This window comes from Mesitornis unicolor, unplaced genomic scaffold, assembly GCF_000695765.1.
Source record: "Mesitornis unicolor isolate BGI_N332 unplaced genomic scaffold, ASM69576v1 scaffold27620, whole genome shotgun sequence".
In the NCBI taxonomy this organism is placed as follows: domain Eukaryota; kingdom Metazoa; phylum Chordata; class Aves; order Mesitornithiformes; family Mesitornithidae; genus Mesitornis; species Mesitornis unicolor.
In genome coordinates, this window is record NW_010159403.1 from 88,036 (window position 1) to 108,528 (window position 20,493).

General features: G+C 36.1%; 1 protein-coding gene across 1 annotated transcript in view; it reads right to left on the reverse strand.

Moving 5' to 3' along the window:
* SBF2 (SET binding factor 2) overlaps nucleotides 1-20,035 on the reverse strand; it is a 69,181-nt gene extending 49,146 nt beyond the window's left edge. Inside the window, exons 1-3 of the mRNA XM_010186574.1 lie at nucleotides 20,027-20,035; nucleotides 17,170-17,238; nucleotides 823-993 (exon numbers count right to left, since the gene is read on the reverse strand). Of these exons, the coding sequence (XP_010184876.1) occupies nucleotides 823-993; nucleotides 17,170-17,238; nucleotides 20,027-20,035 (249 nt within the window). The remainder of the gene's footprint in view (nucleotides 1-822; nucleotides 994-17,169; nucleotides 17,239-20,026) is intronic.
* Nucleotides 20,036-20,493: the final 458 nt, after the last annotated feature.

Consider the following 20,493-nt stretch of genomic DNA (forward strand, 5'->3'; position numbering starts at 1 on the left):
ATTCTTCACATTTTTCTTTACATAGTGTCAGACTGGAAAGGGCTTCCCATACACAGTCCAACTGTCCTTTATCCTTGATATGTCTGACATTGTCTTTTCAGTTCTATATTCTGACTACATTTCTGGGGATCTATCTGTCCGTTTTACTACCTCTCTTTACAATGTGGTATGACTTTGGGTAGCATACACTTCACAGTCTCTTATCTCAGTTGATAATGGTATTTTCATACAAGAAGAGAAATTACAAATGGCTCTTTACTTCGTGCCACATAGGCTCTCTCTTAAAAAAATAATCCTATTTTAGCATGCTGCAAGGCTTCCCGTTACACTTTCATTTTTGCTTCAGAGATGTACTTTCCTCCTACTGAGACAGACAATTTGTGTTCTGGAAGATCTGTTCCATTTTAATAGAGCAGACCGAGTGCCATTCAACAGAAACCATCCTAGGGTTTGGTAATAATCTAACACTGGCTCCCAGAACTGCTGTTAGCTTAGGTTGTGCATACGACAGAACTTGCACTAGTTCATAACACTGATATGTGATACATTACTACTCTCAGGAAAAACATATTACAGTGTGGAAAATTATACAGAAAGTGGTCGTTTGAAAAATCACACGAGCAACATCCAATTATAATGCTTTGCAGATAAATGTAAATTTTTTGTTACTTTTCATGTTATTGTATGCTGTTTAATATGGGAAAAATGACAGAAAAATATGTAAAATTGAAGAAACCGTAACTTAATTCTCTGTAACATAGGAGACAATTAAACTGTGAATACAAATACTACCTTGATATTTACTTTAATACATTCTCCTACCTTTTGTCTCAACTGTACTGCATGGTTGTCATCTTTGGCTGTAAGGTAGAGGGAACGAACTTGATTTTGCACGTTGCTATAAAAAGTTGTTTCCCAAAACTGTTGATTAGTCCAGATAGGATGGTCTTGCACACAGGTGTAAGCAAACTGACTAACTCCAGGTGCTAATTTCTGAGAGCAAAAAATGCGCAAAATTGACTAATTAGTCCTATTATTTCATTTCCTCTAAATGCTATGGCTTGTGTGTTGAAATACATATCTATAAAATCAGTTGTACAGACTGAAATATGCAATATACACCATCTTTTGTACTGCAATATAGGAAAAATAAATGATCTCCAGTTTTGTGCCATTAAAGAAATTAACATACAGGAAGCTTGTATACAAGTCTAACTCCATGGCAAGGCATGGCTTTCTGGATTCACAGTAGAAAAGACTCCAGAGGAAAAATTCTGTGATGATAGTACAGAATATAAATATAATATATAGAAATATATAAATATTTCTAAAATAAAACATTTTCCTTGCAAACAAAATACATTATTTTTAATAACCTAGTACCACAACATAGAAATCAGTATTTAAACAGATTAAAATTATTACTTACTTTATTTAAAAGTCAGAAGTAGAGCATAAATACTACTCGAGTTAGTATTTATAATTGTACAATTGTACACAAAAGCCAGTACATACAATAATTCCTCAGTAGGCACACAGTCATTCAAGTGGAAGGCTAGGAAATTACAACCGAAAATTTTAAAGTCTGGTCTACAGATTTCTGGTTTTGCTATTCTTCAAACTGTTTTCCACACTATGCTTTTCCAAGTACATCATGAACTAAAAGTTCTGACCGTGTGCCATGTGTTCATTCCCTATCAAAGACAAGGTCCTTTGAAATGGTATGTTTGAGGAAATGATTTGGGACATTCTACTAAAATTTACCCAGCTGAAATATCTTCTTGTGATTAACCATCAAGAAGTGAGAAATACAGTTTTTATTTATTCATGCAGAATTAAATCAAAATTTCTTCGTAATTTGTTAAGAAATCTAAATGTGTGGAAGATTCAAACTACATTGAATGTGACTTCATTCAATACAGATTGAAACAGAAGACAGCTGGTTTGTTTAACAGATTCTCACTTTTCAGTTGTGATGCAGTTTATGGAAGCTCACAGGAAATGACAAGTGATTGCACAGGAGTGGCTCCCATGCATGACCTAGCTGTTAAATCACAGAACAGGACAGCTCAAATAGTGTCCTACCAATCTTTGTATCGCCTACTGGGCATCCCTTGAAAAAGTCTCAGGCACACAAAATACACACTAATAGATGACTATGTCAAACCTGTTGATTAGCAGGACAACTAACTGTACGTGAAACTGAGTCTTTTAGTTGTAAAGAAAATATCAGAAAATGTTAAAACAAAAAATATATAGGACGACTACCTCTATCCTCCTGCAAAGCTATTTCCTTTGCAGTAATTTTTATTCTTTAAGAGCTGGACAGATTTTTGTATCTTGCACCGTTGGCAGGTGAGTATACAGCTAGCCTAAAATGGCTTAATTTGTTTAGCTGTGGTAATTAACACAAGGCCCACAGAATGGATCTGACCCAGTCATTCACCTAACTCAAAATCCAAATACACAAAACTTGTGTCACAGAAGAATGGGGATTACAGGTAATCATGGAATATAAACATGAACAACACATCTTGAAAGCAATAGTTACTACTAAAGCCAGATCGTGACTTTTACTTTGATTTATATTTTTTTTTCCATTGGCAGTAATTCCAAGTCATAATACAGCTGCAAAAAGAGAGTATGCTGGGAAAAGGGAGAAGACTGTTAAGGCCTAGCTAGTTTGCATAGTCAACTCATGCCAATTTGTGTAGTGAATGCCACACAAAGGGGTGATTTCACTATCAGCCTGTCCAGCTGCCTTTGATGCCTCAGCCCAAGCCAAGTAATTGTGTGAACTGTGTAAAGAGAGGGTGATTTCTGGCACAAACCCAAAAGAAAGTTTAAACTCATAACCCTGGGTCCATAGTAATAGTGTTCCAGAAATAAAAATGAAACAAATGATTTTCACACGGAGATAAACATGACAGGAAAGCTGAGGGGCTTTTAGATGCTCTTCCTGTCCTGATAATTTAAAACCATGAAAAGCCATGTACAAAAAACAATTGTTAAACGATGGAGATTTATGCTGAAATGTAATGACATAAATCAGCACTGACAGTGACTGGTAGGCAAAGCAAAACCAGTTTGTTTGCAAAAGGATGAAAGCGAATCCATCAAAAAGCTAAGCAATCATAAACATCATCCTTCTCATCACCTGCATGTGTTGAAACAAATGGCAAAACCTGATAGCGGCCAGAGCACAGAATCAAAGTCAGGACTTGTAGTTCCAGGCTCAGCTCTGCCAGTTATTCTGGGCAAAATCACTCTGGACTCTCGGCTTGTTTTGGCTGGCTTGTTTGTAAAACAGTATGAGCACCAACCTTAAGAAGCACACTGCTGCTCCTATGCAGTCAAAATCCATGGACTAAAAATACTCTTGGTACAAACACAAGCATTCCACGAAGCTCAAAGTGTCTCTATTCTCTACCCTGGGAGTGCTTAGTCAGCCCGTTTGACTAGAAATTAAACTAATCTGATACATCAAGAGAGCTCCAATGTTTACTGTTGTATTCAAAAGAATTTGCTCAAGATTTCTCCAATTTAAGTAAAACAGTAATTCAGTGTTTTTCATCAAGCAATACTACGTATATAAAACAAATCTTCACCTATTTTTCCATAGGACAGCTAAACTATACTGATATTTATGCTCTTTCTCCCTGCCTCAATAATACATTTCTGCCAGACAGAATTAATGTAGGAGGCAGCAAAAGAATTTCCTACTTATAAGGGAGGAGTTAAGGGCTGACAGCTTACAAAAGACCTCAGAAGAAAATAATAAAAATAGTTCTGAACTGATAAAAACCTTATTCCACAGCATACATAATTCAATATGATAGCTTAAATGAGCGCTGAGGTGTAAATTGTAACAGGAAAAGAGTTAACTTCTGCAAAGGACACCGAGTTCTTTCAGTAGACTAGTGGCACTTAAAAACCCCCAAACATTCCCCTCCCAAACTATGTATGAAACAGAAATGAAAACCAGAAAATAGATACACCTGAGACTGCTCTTTTCTCACAGGATTTAGCTGCATGCCTCTTGGCTATGGAAACAAAGGGGCAAACTGAAAAGTACTCTATTTTTTAGAGAAATCCAGTTTACTTCTGAAGTAAACTGGATTTCTGTCTCCAACTTATATCCTAGGTTATTGGTTTGGATATTTTTGGTGAGGAGAGGAAGGAAAAGAGGTGAGAAGGAAGTTGCTGCCTAATGCAAAGAATAGCTTCCTCCTCAGCTCCTTGAGGAATCACTGTCCTACCGGTTATCTGCTTGGCCTCTGTGAGGAGAAAGGAGATCACAGCACTTCCTCTCCTGTATTGGTTAAGGTTCTCCTTGGAAGTCTGCAAGTATAAGCTTATAGATCATCCAGGACATAGCGACACTGCTACTTTAAATGGTTACTCCCCATCTAGGAGCAGTTTATACAGATATTCACTCAACTACCATCTATTGGGTATTGTTAATAGGTACCACTTACTGTAGGCAACATCCTGCCCCTCTCTAAGGTGATGTAAACCAAGTTCTGTACACGAACGTATTCTGTGAACCAGTCTTGCATTCAGATCTACGTTGTGCCCACACAAATATCTGGCAAGTTCAAAAAGACTTCAAAGAAGTCCCGCAGGATCAACCTACATAGACTGACCTGTAGGACTGAGGCTTACTTGTAAACAACACTGCATCACACCATGCATATATACCAGTATTTATCACAGCACGCACATACTCAAACATACAATATGTTTTTAAGTCTGACTGACATGGGATAACATCAGTCAAAACATTCAATTCAATAAATGGTTTTCCCGTTTGGTCTAAAATATACAATTATACCCCCATGTATTGTACCCACAAATGTGGAGAAAGGTCATATAAGCATAAAGAACTGTGAAGCTTCCCTTATTATTTTTCAGATTTTTACTGCTTTAGAAAAAAAAAAGAGAAAATACTAAATCAAGAAGCTTCTCCAACCCGAAAACCTCAGCAACAAAAAAGAAAACAATTTGCTATCTCTCCTACTGTCAGAAAGCTATCAAACAAGATTGGTCTCAAGACTGATTTATATGTTAGAACACTTTAAAGTGTAAGTAGCAACGTGGTTCATCATACTGATTATCTACTATTATTTCACCATGAAAAATAAAAGAAGGGCCAATTCACTTATAATTCAGCGCTACCAAATCACAGACAGGTACACTGTACCAGCAGAGGGCAACAGAATTCTAGAATTTTGCAAAATTAGGATGTAATTCTGGATGGAGATGTGTTTATTGTATACATTTTCTGGCAAAAGTGACTTAAACATCTAACTACTCATAATCTTTAATCCCAGATTCCTGAAGATCGTGTATCATTTAATATACAATACTTAAAGCCATACAGAGTATCTCTGATTTCTATACAGATGTATCAAGACAGACAGATACATGGCAACACAAAGTTACACCTAATATTCAAGAATGCACAATAACATACTTCTGCTTCTTCCAAAGAGACAACAAAGTGATTTGCAAAGTCCTGTTACATGCAGAACACACTAAGGAAACTAAAATAATCTAGAATGAAGGATGTTCAGAACCCACAAAAAAGAATGAGAGAAGCCATTTTCATATCAGAACTTCACAGTTTTAAGTAAGGTTAAGTGCCAAGAAGTGGATAAGAAATATGCTGATTTTTTTCCTCCTGTCTACAGTATATTAAAATATTTTTTAAAATCTAATTTCATTATAGAGGTGACCGTGACTCTAGTCACCAAGGTTTAAATCCATTAGTTAGGTTACAGCTTTCACAAATTCTCAGTTGCAATGTTGAATCCATCTGAAGAGTTTTTGAAACTGTGACACAGCTATTTTGAAAATCTTCTAAAATGACACCGCATTTTATTGACATCTGGTGGCTTAGCAGTGAGAGTGCACCTGTGCAACCGCACTGGAATAGTGCCATTGGCTTCACTCACAAAAAACCAAAACCAGCAACAGAGTTGTTTTCCAGGTCCATACTCAGAAACAAATAAGCCTTGTAAATCTCACAAGTTCATGTTCTTATTTATATTCAGATAGTAGTTCTTAGAATTAATGATGACCTGATATGAAATGTAAAGCCCAGTTAATAGAGCATCTAAGTAATTCCCAAAAGCGTAATGAAGTAACTCTTTTTAAGTTCTTCTGTCACTTCATTCTAGTATTTCTTTAATTACTATTTTCCTTCTCCTATGGCAGCTGTCTCTGTCTTCAGTGGTACAACTGTCTCTGAAGTTCTCTCAATATACAGTGCTTCCTTATCTGAAGAAACTATTAAAAAAAAAAGGTCCTCAAGTAGTCCTCAAGAACAAGATAAGCAAAAGAGCCAGGAAGATGTAAGGGTACCATACAGAATATAAATTGCAAATTAATAAAAAAATGAACAGATCTCACTTTAGCAATACAAATTATATACACTACGTGGTTCAGAAGGTGAAAGAGAGGACAGGCAAAACCAGAAAGCGCAATATCACAATGAATTCTGAAAGTAAGGAGTAGAAGCCTGAAGTTACTGCACTCTGAGGTAAGTCGTTTGACAGATTAAATGAAGATCCAGTCTGACCAATAAGCAAAGAAATTGACTGTAAAGGTGCTGGAAGCAAGTGCATTACAGAGCAGGATGTGGTAAGGAACCCTTCTGTCAAATGATAAAATCCAGAGAGGATGAGGAAGAGGAGAGCTACAACATCTACCTAGGAAATTCTTATTGGCAGGAGTGTTTTGAACTAACAACAAAAGTTGATGTGGTGTTCACAACTTCAGAAAGCCAGTGATGAATCAGAGGAAGCAAAGAAGAGGATCCTAACAAGAATTTCCACTGTAGGAACTATTATGAACGATAAAGCAGCAGCAACTGGGTAAAACGCAGGGATGTGGATGAAAAAAAGGTAGCAGAGACAAAATTCAATTATGGGTTTGAAACACTGTGAGAATAATAATGTGTATGAGTGAAAGAGAAAACTATAAGACAATAAAGCATTTATGACACCCAATTTTTTTGGCCACATCCATTTTAGGCAGTTGATGAGATCTCAGGAATGGCAACATAGAAATTCACATAAAAGCAGGCAATACGCACAAATACACCAGCAACTTCTTCTCCTGACATCCGTAACTATTTGCTCTCTTCTGGAAACATAAAATAATGCTGCTCCAGACATGACAGGTAGTAATGCCCCAGTGAAACTGAATTCAATAGGAGGAATTGTATTTTCATGCAGAAAACCAAGTTCCATTCTACTGGAATAAGGAGGTAGTGACAGGAGGTGAAGTTGAACTTACAGACACAGCAAATGCACAGGACTCAGTTACTTCAGATTCACATTCCTTCACTTTAAGGTCAGAAGCTTTACCAGAAATTTTAACTAAACCATCAGAAATTCTTTCATGATGAAAACTCTTAATGAAGTGGTATTTCTGTAACACTGTAATCCCCCTAGAAATAACAACGATGCAGAAAGATGGGCTATGACTAAAGCAAAATTGTCACAGGCAAACTGGAATCCTCTATCACTGCTAGAAAATGAGTTCAAGTAGAATTAGGAATTGTTACAAATTCTGTAATCCAGTGTCTGTGGGAAAACAATGAAAAGGGCTCTTGTTTATTCTAGGAGATAGTGGATCAGTTCCTCAGTTACAGAACTAAACATTTACTACAACATTTATCTTTATTTCGTATTTTAATTGGCAGGTAGGGGGTTGTACTTTTATTTTTTCCCAGCCAACTACTTCCTCCCACAAACCACTAAGGAAAGGAATTGCAGACTGCAAAGTTCCTTAAGAGGTTTCCATGATGTTATCATTCTGGGAAAGCAAGCTTCTTCAGCAGAGCAAGGTTACTACAGGAATTAATTTCCAAAATTTCTTGTAAAGACACACATTTTTAAAAAAAAAATCCTCTAGTCAGTCTCTCCCACTAAACCGTTATAGTATACTTTTCTGTTTCATTTCTTCCAGGTTTGTTTTTTCTTTACCTAAAAATAATTTTGGAACTGAGATGTGCTCTATCTGCAAAGACATCTGCTCTGCAGACATTTATTATGTATCCATTCATAACCAAAGTAGACTAATTAAAATCTTAAGGATCAAGGACATTTTCGCATCTGTGTTTGCAAGTGATACTGCAAAATCACTCAATTAGCTAACAAGAATCCTGAAATTCCTGTTTTCACTTAAAAAGTATGTTTCCTTTTACAAAAATAATTTACTGAAATATAATCGCTACATAAAAGGAACTTAAATTGGAAGTAATAAAAGCCCTTGACTGGGAGATTGTTTGGAAATATTGACAGAAATTCAACCATCACCTTATTCTTCTCTTTCATGACCCCACTCATATTCACAGAGTCACAGAATCACGGAATATCAGGAGTTGGAAGGGACCTGGAAAGCTCCCCCAGTCCAACCCCTGCCAGAGCAGGATCACCAGAGCAGTCACACAGGAACACGGCCAGGCGGCTTTTGAATGTCTGCAGAGAAGGAGACTCCACAACCTCTCTGGGCAGCCTGGGCCATGCTCTGGCACCCTCACACTGACAAAGTTTGTCCTCATGTTCAGGTTGAACCTCCTATGGTCCAGCTTGCTCCCATTGACCCTTGTCCTGTCATTGGACATCACAGAGCAGAGCCTGGCTCCTTCCTCCTGACACTCGCCCTTTACAAATTTGCTGGGGAACACCACTTGTGACTGGTCACAACTGGATTAGCTCCATTCACCACAACTCTCTGTGCTCCCATCCAGCCAGTTTTTGACCCAGCAAAGCGTGTGCCCATCCATGCCATGCCCAGCCAGCTTCTCCAGGAGGATGCTGTGGGAGACGGTGTCAAAGGCCTTACTAAGGTCCAGGTAGACAACGTCCACAGCCTTCCCTTCGTCCACCAAGCAGGTCACCTCGTCATAAAAGGAGATAAGATTGGTCAAGCAGGACCTGCTCTTCCTGAACCCCTGCTGACTGGGCCTGATCGCTTGGTTGTTCTGCATGTGCCGTGTGATGCACTCAAGATGATTTGTTCCATCACCTTCCCTGGCACCGAGGTCAGACTGACAGCTCTGGAGTTCCCTGGGTCTTCCTGGTGGCCCTTCTTGTAGATGGGCGTCACGTCTGCAAGCCTCCAGTCAACTGGGACCTCCCCAGTCAGCCAGGATTGTTGGTAAATGATGGAAAGTGACTATTCGTAAGCACCTACCAAGTAACCACATCATTGTCTCTCAAAATTCAAGAAAATACTGCTTTAGTGTCATGTCTATAACAACTTCAGCCACAGTTAACTAACTGGTGGACTGAATGACCAACGATGTGCCACAGCTTCCTTGCAGTGCCTCAATCATCCTGGCTTCAAGTATTATTACTTATTTCAAATTCATACTGTAAGCTCTTGAGGATAAAGATCTCCATCTTTGTGCTCTTCTGTATGAAAACAAGACCAGTAGTTCTGGTCCATAATTAGGGCTCCTGGATTTTCCAATAATGCAAATAATACTAATATACACACTTGATAACATTGTGAAATACCCTTAACCAATCTTTTGCGTATCAACTTGAATGTGTGTGAAATGAGTAAGATCTCCGAATGAAGAATTGTTAAACAAGATGATATATGGAAAAGCAATTTACATATTAAATTAACATAAGATTTAGAAGTTAAGTTACACCAGAGTCAGAAGTCCAGGAACTGACCTTAACCTAAAGGATAAACATGTATTTTTCCCTTACAAAATATGAATCGCCTGAAAGAATTAACATCCAACTTTACCCCTGCAAAACAGAGCATGCTATCATGCCCTTTTACACTTTTCACCAACATCACCACTCACTCTCTCCTAAAAAGCCAGACTTGTATCCAGAGTTGAAACACTGCATTCTCTGCTGATATAAAGAAGCATCAGGGCTCTGATAGCGAAAGGACAGCAAAATCCAATGATGAAAGCTAGTACATATTCTTTTGATACTTATTTCTTCATCTGAAGCACTGCAGGAAATGCTTTCTTCCCTCCTGTGTGACGTCACTGTGATCTCCTGTGTTTGTTTTAGAAGAGTTATGTAAAAAATAGGAACCGCTTAAACTCTGCCTATGTGTATTTTCTTTTTTGGTTCACCTTCTTCCATAGTGTACACTACGTGATACAGGCATGTTCTTGATGTTTTTTAAGTAGGCAATTAATGTACTTATACATTTAAGGGATCACCATTCTGAGAATGGATAAATAAGAATAAGTATAGTATTAAAAATAATGTTATTTAAAACAATTTCAGTCACAAAAACATTTCCATGGACCAAGATAGTATCAGAACTGGCAGAATAGAGATACAAGAAGAAAACGAATGGAAGCAGACAAAACTTCTTGCCAAGACAATAAAGAAAGTCTTTCAGGATGGGAGTTTCCTAAATTAAATCTAGCAATTCAAGAGTGGAGAATTTTAAAGCAGAAGTGATTTCATCCCAAGCACATCAGAGTAAGACAAAAACACTTAGAAGGAAATATAGTAACTAGATGTAAGAATGAAAATATCTCAGTATAGAAAGCTAACCCATTACAGAAAGTCTTCCAGGCTGCATAGAAGGCTAAGCGCATGCTGATGTTTGTGAGAATTACTTGGGCCAATCGCAGTTGTTCAGAAATACAAGTTAAGGATGAAAACTCATGTAGAAAACACACTAACACTGCTTTTCAAAATGGATTGTATTATCCACTAACCTTATGCAATTTCCTGGTATTTACACAAATACTAAAGTAAAACAAATATAATATTATTTGTTATGAAATAACAAAGATAACGTTAGTACCAATTTTTCCACTCTTTTTCACAGCAGAGTTGGACCAATATTCCACTTATTTCAGCTGGTATTAACTGTAAAATCTGCCTGATAAAGATATAAATATGGAATCAAGTCTTCACCTATCGTCAAAGATTTCCATATCAGCTTTTCATGAGGTAGCTTCTCTGACTTTGTAGCTGATTCTATACAACAGAGAGCACATTTCAAATTGTAATGCTTCTGCTACATAATTAACCTTGGATTGGGTCTCTCTTGGTAAAGCATTTGATGGTCTTATCCTTACGACTAATCGGCTGTGGAGTCAAGTGGTCATTTATTTAGGCATTTCAAGAAGCTAAGGCTTTCTTCCACTGAACTTCTACCATAAGTGTCACTGAAACTTGGTAATGAATTTCAACTAGGAAAGTATACACTCAAATTAATTTCATTTCATTATTATGCTATGCAAAAGAGCATATATCTTTCACTGTGGAAAACATTAAAACTATTTATATTGGTGTCTTAACAGGGAATGCTTCTACTTCCACATTTTATTATTAACTTTTAGTTTTTTCCTTAAATCACAATTCTGGACTTACCTTGAAGATTATTTAAATAACCCTTAAACTTAAACAAAACTCACTACAATCAACACAGACTAATATAATTTTAAGCTCAAAAACGCTACTAGGATAATTCCTAATAAAAGCTCTGTACTAGAATCAAAAGTTTTAAGTAAAAGGATTTAACAGATTTAGGTTCTCTTTTTAAAACACTGAATAAAGCAACTCTCCTATTTTATATAATACTATTTCCTTCTCAACAGAGGAAGGTAGAGGTGTATGGAGTACAAATGATAGATAAATGGGCAGACAGGCAGATGAACAGCCAAACAATACCATACCCTAAGGAGTTCAGTTAGCACTAGTCTGCAAAATATTTATCTGATGTTTCATTGCAAGTTCTAGGATAAGTATCAGCAGTATCCAACTGAAATTCTCTTCAAAATTTGATGCTTTACAAGCATTAAAAAAAAAATTAAAATAAATTCTTCCATCCATCCCTTCGAAGAATGACATAATTTAGTCACATAAAAATTATGAAGCAGTTTCCAATGAATCTCACTGCATTATGCTAAATGACAAACATCAATTTTCATGTAATACTTCGATCCATGAGATGGTTTACTGCATTTGCATCATTTTTGCTAAAACTAGATCAGCACTTTCCAAGTGCACGGCAAGCCATCAAAACCAACCGACTGAGAAATCTAAATGAAATACTTGTGATTCTGATAAACAACAGTGCTCTGGCTACTGCAATTTAAAGAAATGCTGGTCTATATAATATGGAACTTCACTCATCATTTCTACACAGAACAAATTTTACTTTCAGAATAGTGTATTTTCATGATGCTACTTCCTTTATTCGACCACAGTTGATCAGAACTGTCACTACTGAATGCCAAATAAAAACTTGCAAGTGCATTGCTGCCTACTATGTAATGTGGCAGAACATCCTTAGAAGGATATGGGAACATGGATGACTATACACAGCTTAAGAATAAAATATTAATTATAAAATAAATTTTAAAAATCCCTTGGAAGTGAGAAAATTGTAATAAAATCTGCACATTCAAGTTCTGCAGTGGTTGAGGGATGCAAGAAAGAATGTTTGATCAGACTGCCAAACATTACCTTAATTGAAAAGGCAGGGAAGATGGAGAAGTAGGCTCTGACTGCAACTTGGCATGGAATACTGGTGAGGAAGAGATTTTGCTCCCTCTGCCAGCAGACAGGCTGAAACTAGTGCCTGCCATTGATCATCAATCTTGCTGCATACTAAACCTTCAAGAACTGCAGTGTAATCTCTATGACGTCTTGCCACCTTGGCAACGAGACGTAATTGAAACAGAGCATCCAAATCATAAGAATTTGACAATGCCAACAATATGATTGTCAAACTGTCTTCCTTGGTGAGTTAATAAAATTATAATATGATTAAAATACGTCCTTTTCATCCTGTCCTTTCATCTCACATGTAGAAAGAGACCTCTCTTCCATAGCACCAGGGAATACTATTTTACACACAGGAAAAATGACTGGATACCAAATAAGCATGGGTCATCTGTCCTAAAAAATCATGGAAAAATTCTTTTATCTTCACGTATAAATGCATTTTATTTATGTTGTTTCAATTTTAAACAAAATTCCAACAGTATTACTAACGGTAAACTAAAACCTTTTTCTAACCCAGTAGCAAAAGATGTGTTTGTTTTTGTAATACTAACAGTACACACCAAAGTCCACTGTCACTGATGAGTCACATTTTGCTAACAGCATGTCTAATATGCAAAATTTTTAAAAAGCACTGTGACTATTTTTTCTAGACAAATTCAATTATTTCTCCAGGCCACAAATATGCAACCAGTACTGACTTCCTGTCAATGAACTTAATCCCACCAGCTATGAATTAGAGTGCAAGCAAATCCTGCCTGATCAAGTTTCACAACAGATCACTCAGTGAATTTCAGGAGTTGGAATTCTGAAATTACACCAGACATCTCAAGAGCTGATAGCATGCTGTACACAAGGTGATTTTTCTTGTTATTTTAACTAGATATATGTAGAAATGCCCTAGACTAGTCTTTGCATAAGCAAAAACATCAGGAGATAGGCAAGACCTGTTAGATCATACAAGCTTGTTCCTTTCTATACAATTTTTAGTGTTTTCCCAAGAAAATTTTAAATACCTCAAGGCTAGGGCATTGACTACTTCATGAGAACACCCTTCCAGAATCTTACCAACATCACCTCTTGGAGTATGTTTCTCTTACTACTCAGTTTTTTGGTTTCATGTCCTGGACTCACATAAAACCACATCCTTCTCATTATTTATACACCTCAAACACTTGGTGTCTGTGCTATGTGTGGCCAAGTACAGTAAAGTACAAGCTATTTAGGGAGAACATGTAATTGTTTCATTAGTGCTCTGCTTTGTGTTAGGTAAATAAAATGAAACTTAACATTTCATATATGCAATAGCACTTTCACAAAGGAGCTGTGATGTTGCGTGACTTCTTTTTGTCATTTAATTTTAAGCAATAGGAATTACATTAACAAGAAAATGTTGTGACATGAAATCCTAGATATACATTAAATACCATAGGTGGTAAAATATATATTTAGCTGATATTGATCTATAACATTTTTAGATATTTTCTTTTAGGCTTTCTCACTGGTAACTCAATTTGGAATTCCACCTGCACAGTAACACCAATGAACACACACAGATGAAAACTTGTGTCACTATTAGATCCATAATTCCTGTCTATTCCTGGGTACCAAGAACACCACGCAGTCTCAACAGGGCTAGGTGAAATAATATTTAATACGTTGCTGGCATTAAACATGGTATTCTGATAACAGAAACATCACTAAAAACAAGCACATACTGCCAAGCACTACTTTACCATTTTTCAGAAAGCATAAACACAATCACACTGCAGCAGAGGCAAGAGAGTTCTGCATACTGAAGCAGCATTATTGGAATACCTGTGCTCTGCCTATAGAAAAACAAAACGTAGCTTGCAGTGTGTGTGTGTGTGCATGTGTGTGTAAACTACACTGTATATGGTAATTAAATAAAATTTGCAAGAAACTTGGAAGAAAAGGCCAGGACATAGTATGACAGTGCAAACATACCAGTTTTCCTAAAAATATTTTAATAAAAATCAAATAATCTCCCAGACAACCGTACTTCTAGTTTGTACATTCCTCTGGACATGCCAGAGACAGAGCAGCAATATGGTGTGTTAAGGAGCAAAACCTTAATTATTCTATCTGAGATTTCAGTAAAGGGAAACCCAGTGAAAAGAGGGGTTAATGTATGAGAAAGCAGGAAGCTGAAAGGAGAAAAGTAAAGCATCAGGATTTGATAAGATTTCTCCCCAAAAGAGGGGAAAAGGAACATCAGTTCAGTGGAACTCCAGAGCAGGATCCCTCCAAAGGATTATAGAGATGTTAACAGGGTGGAAAAACGACACTTATTTTTTGTTAATTTAAGAATACTGATACAGAACATTGTTCCCACACAGGTTTGTGCAAGGTAGAACGTTATTCATTCTAGTCTAGGATATAATTTTGAAAATCTCTAGACAAGCTCAAAATGGGTCTGGAATGTTGCATTTTTATTTAAATTCCAAACAGAACCCTAAACTGTTAATCTGGATTTTAACTAATCGTAGCAATGTTTGTCTCCTGATCTTATGTTCTGAACAACACATCAGTTTGTGTTCAGTATGAGTAGTTTTATACCAAAATAAGTACTTTTGCCAAAGAATTGTATCTAATGGGACATACCAAAGGGGGCCATCATTGAACCTGAGGATTAGATCTGGGAAAAACAAAATTCTTTTTCTATTATGCACTAACAGCTGGCTTTTGCAATCTAACAGTCAGGTTACTTGCATTCTCAATTCAGGTCTGGAACATTAAAAAAATCATCATGCTTCTTACATCCGGGGACTCACGTTTTCCTGCGTGTACAGCTTTCGAGTTAAATAGCAAGTATGTGACTAGGTTATCGCAGAAAAAAGATTTCAGAGAACTTCTTGTGAGAGAAATGGTGTGAGATTTCAGTGCTCCTACCAAAAATACAAGTGCGTAGAAGAAATTACTTAAAGATATTCCAGAATCAATCCAGCTGTTTGCTCTCTTTGATTGTGAAATTAAAACATTATACATCATTCAAGGAAATGAGTTTTTTACTGCCTTTTTTGTTTTTTTTTCCTACTTGATCAAACTTGACCAAATGAGGAATCTAACCAAACTGCTACAACTCCTGGAAGTACTCTCTGTGTCTCCCAAGGTAAAGAGCTACGTGGACTTTCTTGGCCATTTTCTTTAGAGGAACTAAAAATCAGAAAATAACATAAAACTAAGGTTAATCTTTTTTTATAATAAGGGATTAATACAGTAGCAAGAATAAAATAGGACAATGGAAAATCTCTATAGCTCACTAGCTTTTTTGTCAAATTAGGTACTAGTGGCAGCAACAAATTACAAACAATTCATGATTCTGCTACTCAAGGACTCAAATGAGAGGGAACAGAAAAAGATGAACTTCTAATTAAAGATGGGAGAAAGTTTCTTTTTTGGGATTGACAGTGTAATGTCTCACCAGACAAGCTATATAGGAGAAAGAAAATATTCTGTAGATTCTTTCCAAAAAGCAGTCTTGGGGTATTCTGTACAGCTCTAAAATAAAGCCCATTTAACTAAAACATTTTCTAAGTTGAAATGATTAGAAGAGATAAAACCTACCACTTTATGCTCTATATATGTAGCAAATACAAGCTTAAATAGGATTTCAAGAAACTCCCTATACATAAGAATTTGTCAAAATTGGTCTTGTCTTCAGCAGATGTTTCTGTGTTCTAGGACTGGTGAAGTTCCACATTTTTTATTAATCACAGAATCTATTTCTAGTTTAAAACAACCAGAAATCTTTCAGTCAGAATACACAGTTTAAATTAAACACACGTTATTGATGTCTAGCTAGACTGTCACAGTAACTACTATTTTGCAGTACCATGATGAACCAATTACCAATGATTAAACACTTATTTCCCACACTGAGTTGTATAACAATATTCACATTAAACAAAGATTATTTAATATTGCAAGCAAGTCTATGTTCTGAACTTCTTATCTCCTTAGATACGTAAGCCCTACAAAGTGGCACTTGAGCTAACCAGAACTGGTGAAAACACCCCTATACTGGGACACTGACATAACCGCAGCCATACTAGAAAAGTTCTGCTTTGAAATAATTGCTTGCAGAATTTGCATTATTTACATTTTTATATTTACTATCATATTTTATCACTATCAAACACTATGCCAAAAATAAAAACAACAAAAGAAATTGAAAACAAATGTACAGTTAAAACAAGCCATTCATATTGTCCAATGTTAACCACGCAGACTGGAAACCTAACACGTACTTCTGGCCAATGCTTAACACGCCAAATTAAAACAAAAAGTACTGCAATAAACAGTTTTTACACAATAACATCAGAAATCATTATTTTCAATTATTTTAGTTATAATTTAATTATAATCCTCTAACCCATCAAATAAGTTTTCATTTAGTTCTACGTAAATTTATTAGCATCATCATCATTGTCCAACATCACCAAGTGTAATTCTGGAGCAATGTCCATAATAGTCTGTTAAAAAGTCTTCAACTGACATCAATTTTAGAATGCACTTTCCTATCTGCCATATATCTCCTGTCATCACTTTCTTTGTTCTAATGTACATCGTTTTAATGACGTACATAATGTAAAATAATACAAAATAGGAGTGATTTTCAAGAAAATCTTACCCTATAAAAAGCAGTTGTCAGGGGTAACAACGCTGCAGCAATGCTGTATTCTTCTGAAGACGAACAATCCTTCAAGAAAAACATACAAAGAAAATCAGCAAGACCATTTTGAATGTTATACATTATAATTTCATGTCTGCCTTACGGAGTCCTTCTGATATCCTTCATATACACAATGTAACTTTTAATCACTTGGTATCATGTAAGAATCACATATATTTATGTGTGTATATACATTATCTTCTCTCAATTTCTGCTAGACAGGTACTGCTATGATTCTTCCCATTTAAGGAATTTATTAGCAGCTTTATTACTCCCATGTCTGAAATACAATTTCACCAACAGAGTTTACGTATATAAAAAAAGTATTCCTCATTTAGGAAACAATAAAAAGGTAGCTTGCTTCCATTTGGGTCAACAGCAAATCTGACTGAAACAGAAGTGATGTGATGATCAAAGAATGTACTTTCAGAAAGTTTACACCAAGAAATTGACATTTATTTAATACGAAATCATCACCTCCACAGCCTCTACAGAAGTTTGGCACAAGGTTAACTTTAAAAGAAGATGAAAACCCATTCTCTTCAGTCTCAGAATGCCTCATTCAACAGTCAAGTGTGTCATTCATGTCTCTCTAGGCTGAAAAGGGTATGCCAAAATAAATCAGCTAGTAATTGCACTGATGAAAATAGTGATTTTATTATGGAAGTCTTTTTAAAAGAAACCAGAACTGGAATGTAACTTAATATTTAAAAAACAAACTACTTGAATTTTTAAGACTTTATTAAGAAACACAGAACAAAAAATACTTAACAAGAGTTAAAGAAAAAACAAGTCTCTTTTTAAGCAACCCGAGTTTTTCATTACGTCTTTTTGCCAGCACTGAAAAACACAAGGCACATAGTTCTGCTAGACAAATGTAACACAATTGTGCCCCTGGATGATAAACAGCAAAGTATTGCCATTTGAACAATTAATTTCAATATTTTTAACATTCATTCTTAGAAAGGGCATCCTTCAACTCAAACCACACTCCTATTAAGTATCTATAACATCTGACCAGATTCCAAAATTGAAATAACTCAAGTGTTCCTCTGCCAGACTTTTCATTTATGCCTTCAACTCATCATAGCAGAGTTCTACAAAACACAGCAACTAGCAAAAACTGGGCACCAGCCAGCTGTGATAGCAGAGATTTCAAATCTGCATTACAGGAACAATCACGTTAAGAATCATTAGGATGTTATTTGTATTCATCTCACTCTTCTTTCTTAAATGGCTGTTGAGTGATTACGGCCTGCAGGTTTAAAACAACAGACCAAAGAACTCACCACAGGACTGTTTTGCTTCTCCTTTCTTTAAAAGTCCATTTAATCCTTTGTGATTTTCTAGTAACAAATACTTCACCTTCTATCATTTTAATCGAGCTCAGCTAAACAGGACACCAACATCCATACATACAGTAGCATCTAGAAAACTACTTACATATGTATTCTGAAAGGGTGTAAAACAAGTTCACAGATGCGAAGCGTTATTTCTGTACAGAGTTACTGAAGGCTTTAACTCCCCGTGACTGCATATATGCTAACCATGCATGGAAAACAAAAGGTGTGCAAGTGCTCACATTTGCAACACATTCTAATCTGGTAGAGGAAAACAGTAACAAAAGTGGACATTGAGAAACTCAATATATGTTTTAATGATGCCTTTCAGCGTTGTGACGTGTATATGAAAAACCCAGAATAGTTTGGAAGGTGTCAGAACAGTAAGATTAAAGAACACAGCTTCAGCTGCTTTTCATTTTTAATTTCTGCCTTATTTTGTATTGTTACCCATATCCTTAACTCTCATTTGGAATTTAGGACATGCATTTGTAGCTTAATGTAAAGATACGAGAAATAGTGTTAGTATTCTTTTTTTTTAATCAGAAACCTTTCCATTTAAAATGAGACTTTACAACCTTTAGGAACGCTCAACCATTTTCAAAAAGATAAATATCTTATTTCTGTACGTGCTTATTTATAGCCAGGTATAAAATGATCCATCCTTATTGTTTCAAGTTACCTACCTAATCCTTTAGCTCAAATTATTTGTAAGAGTTTTGGCTTTTACCCAAAACATACATAAAAATATCTTTATAAAAACTGAGCAATATATCTTCACCTAGAGAGCATTCAATACTCCAAGAGCTAACATATGTCTCAAAGATATATATCATCACCACATAAACAACACAGTAGATTAATTTTTCCATTCCCTCTTGCAAGTATGAAATTCTCTGCATATTCTATGTCAGCAGTATCCCCTGGACTTTCAGTATGGATGTCTTACATATGTATTTTTTTTAATTCTCCAGGATGTAACAAGAAATGTCAAATGATCTGTTAGGAATAAACTATAATACTGCTGGTTTAAGAATAGCAAAATTAATTAACTATTTATCTGCTTTGTAGCTGCAAAAGAGAATGTCATAGTTAAGAGATGTTGCACTGAAATCTTAGCTCCTCGATTTTACAGGCAAACCAAAGTACTGGCAATCCCATACATGTATTGTATGCAACTAATTTAGGCTCTTGAAATAAAGCAATCCAGCTGCCTTATATATTATAATGTCTTTACCAATTGTGAAAAATATCTCCTACTACTGCTACAGAAGTACACAAATCACATACCAATTAAAGCTGTTTCCCTAATTCACACAAAATGAAGCTGAAACACATCTGGGGAACAAAAGTTATTCTCAGCAAATTTATTTCCTAAAAACAATGTCTCATGACAGTGAAATCTGGACTTCCAGCATGCCACGTGCAGAGTACTGCTTTGAACCCATGCCTGATGGAGTGACCTGGCACATTACTCTGGCCATATTGATCGTACATTCAGGTAGATGCTGAACTCCATAGCAGATTGGAAGTGTTACAGTAATTCCTGTACATTTAAAATAGTTTTGCCAAACTGAATTGGAAAGTGAATAATAAAATGGAAATGCTTTTCTTTGCATTACTTACTTTGATAATAAATGCGATTTACTTTCATGTTCTGCTCAGTTTATACGCAGCAAAACTTTTGTGGTTAGATATTGTCACTCCATTGTAGAACTGACAGCTAGAAGTTAAGAGATTTTGACCGCTTGGATGAACACGGGGACCGCTGGTATCTGGTGAGGCAGTGATGGCTTTTGGAATTTGGCAGGTGGCTTAGGCTTCTGGTACTGGAGAGGAGAGGCAACTCTTCTCTTTCTTGACTTCAGAACAAGCACTGACCTGAACTTCCGCTTGTAAAACATGGTATTGGACATCATCATTAAATTGAGATGCCCTCCAC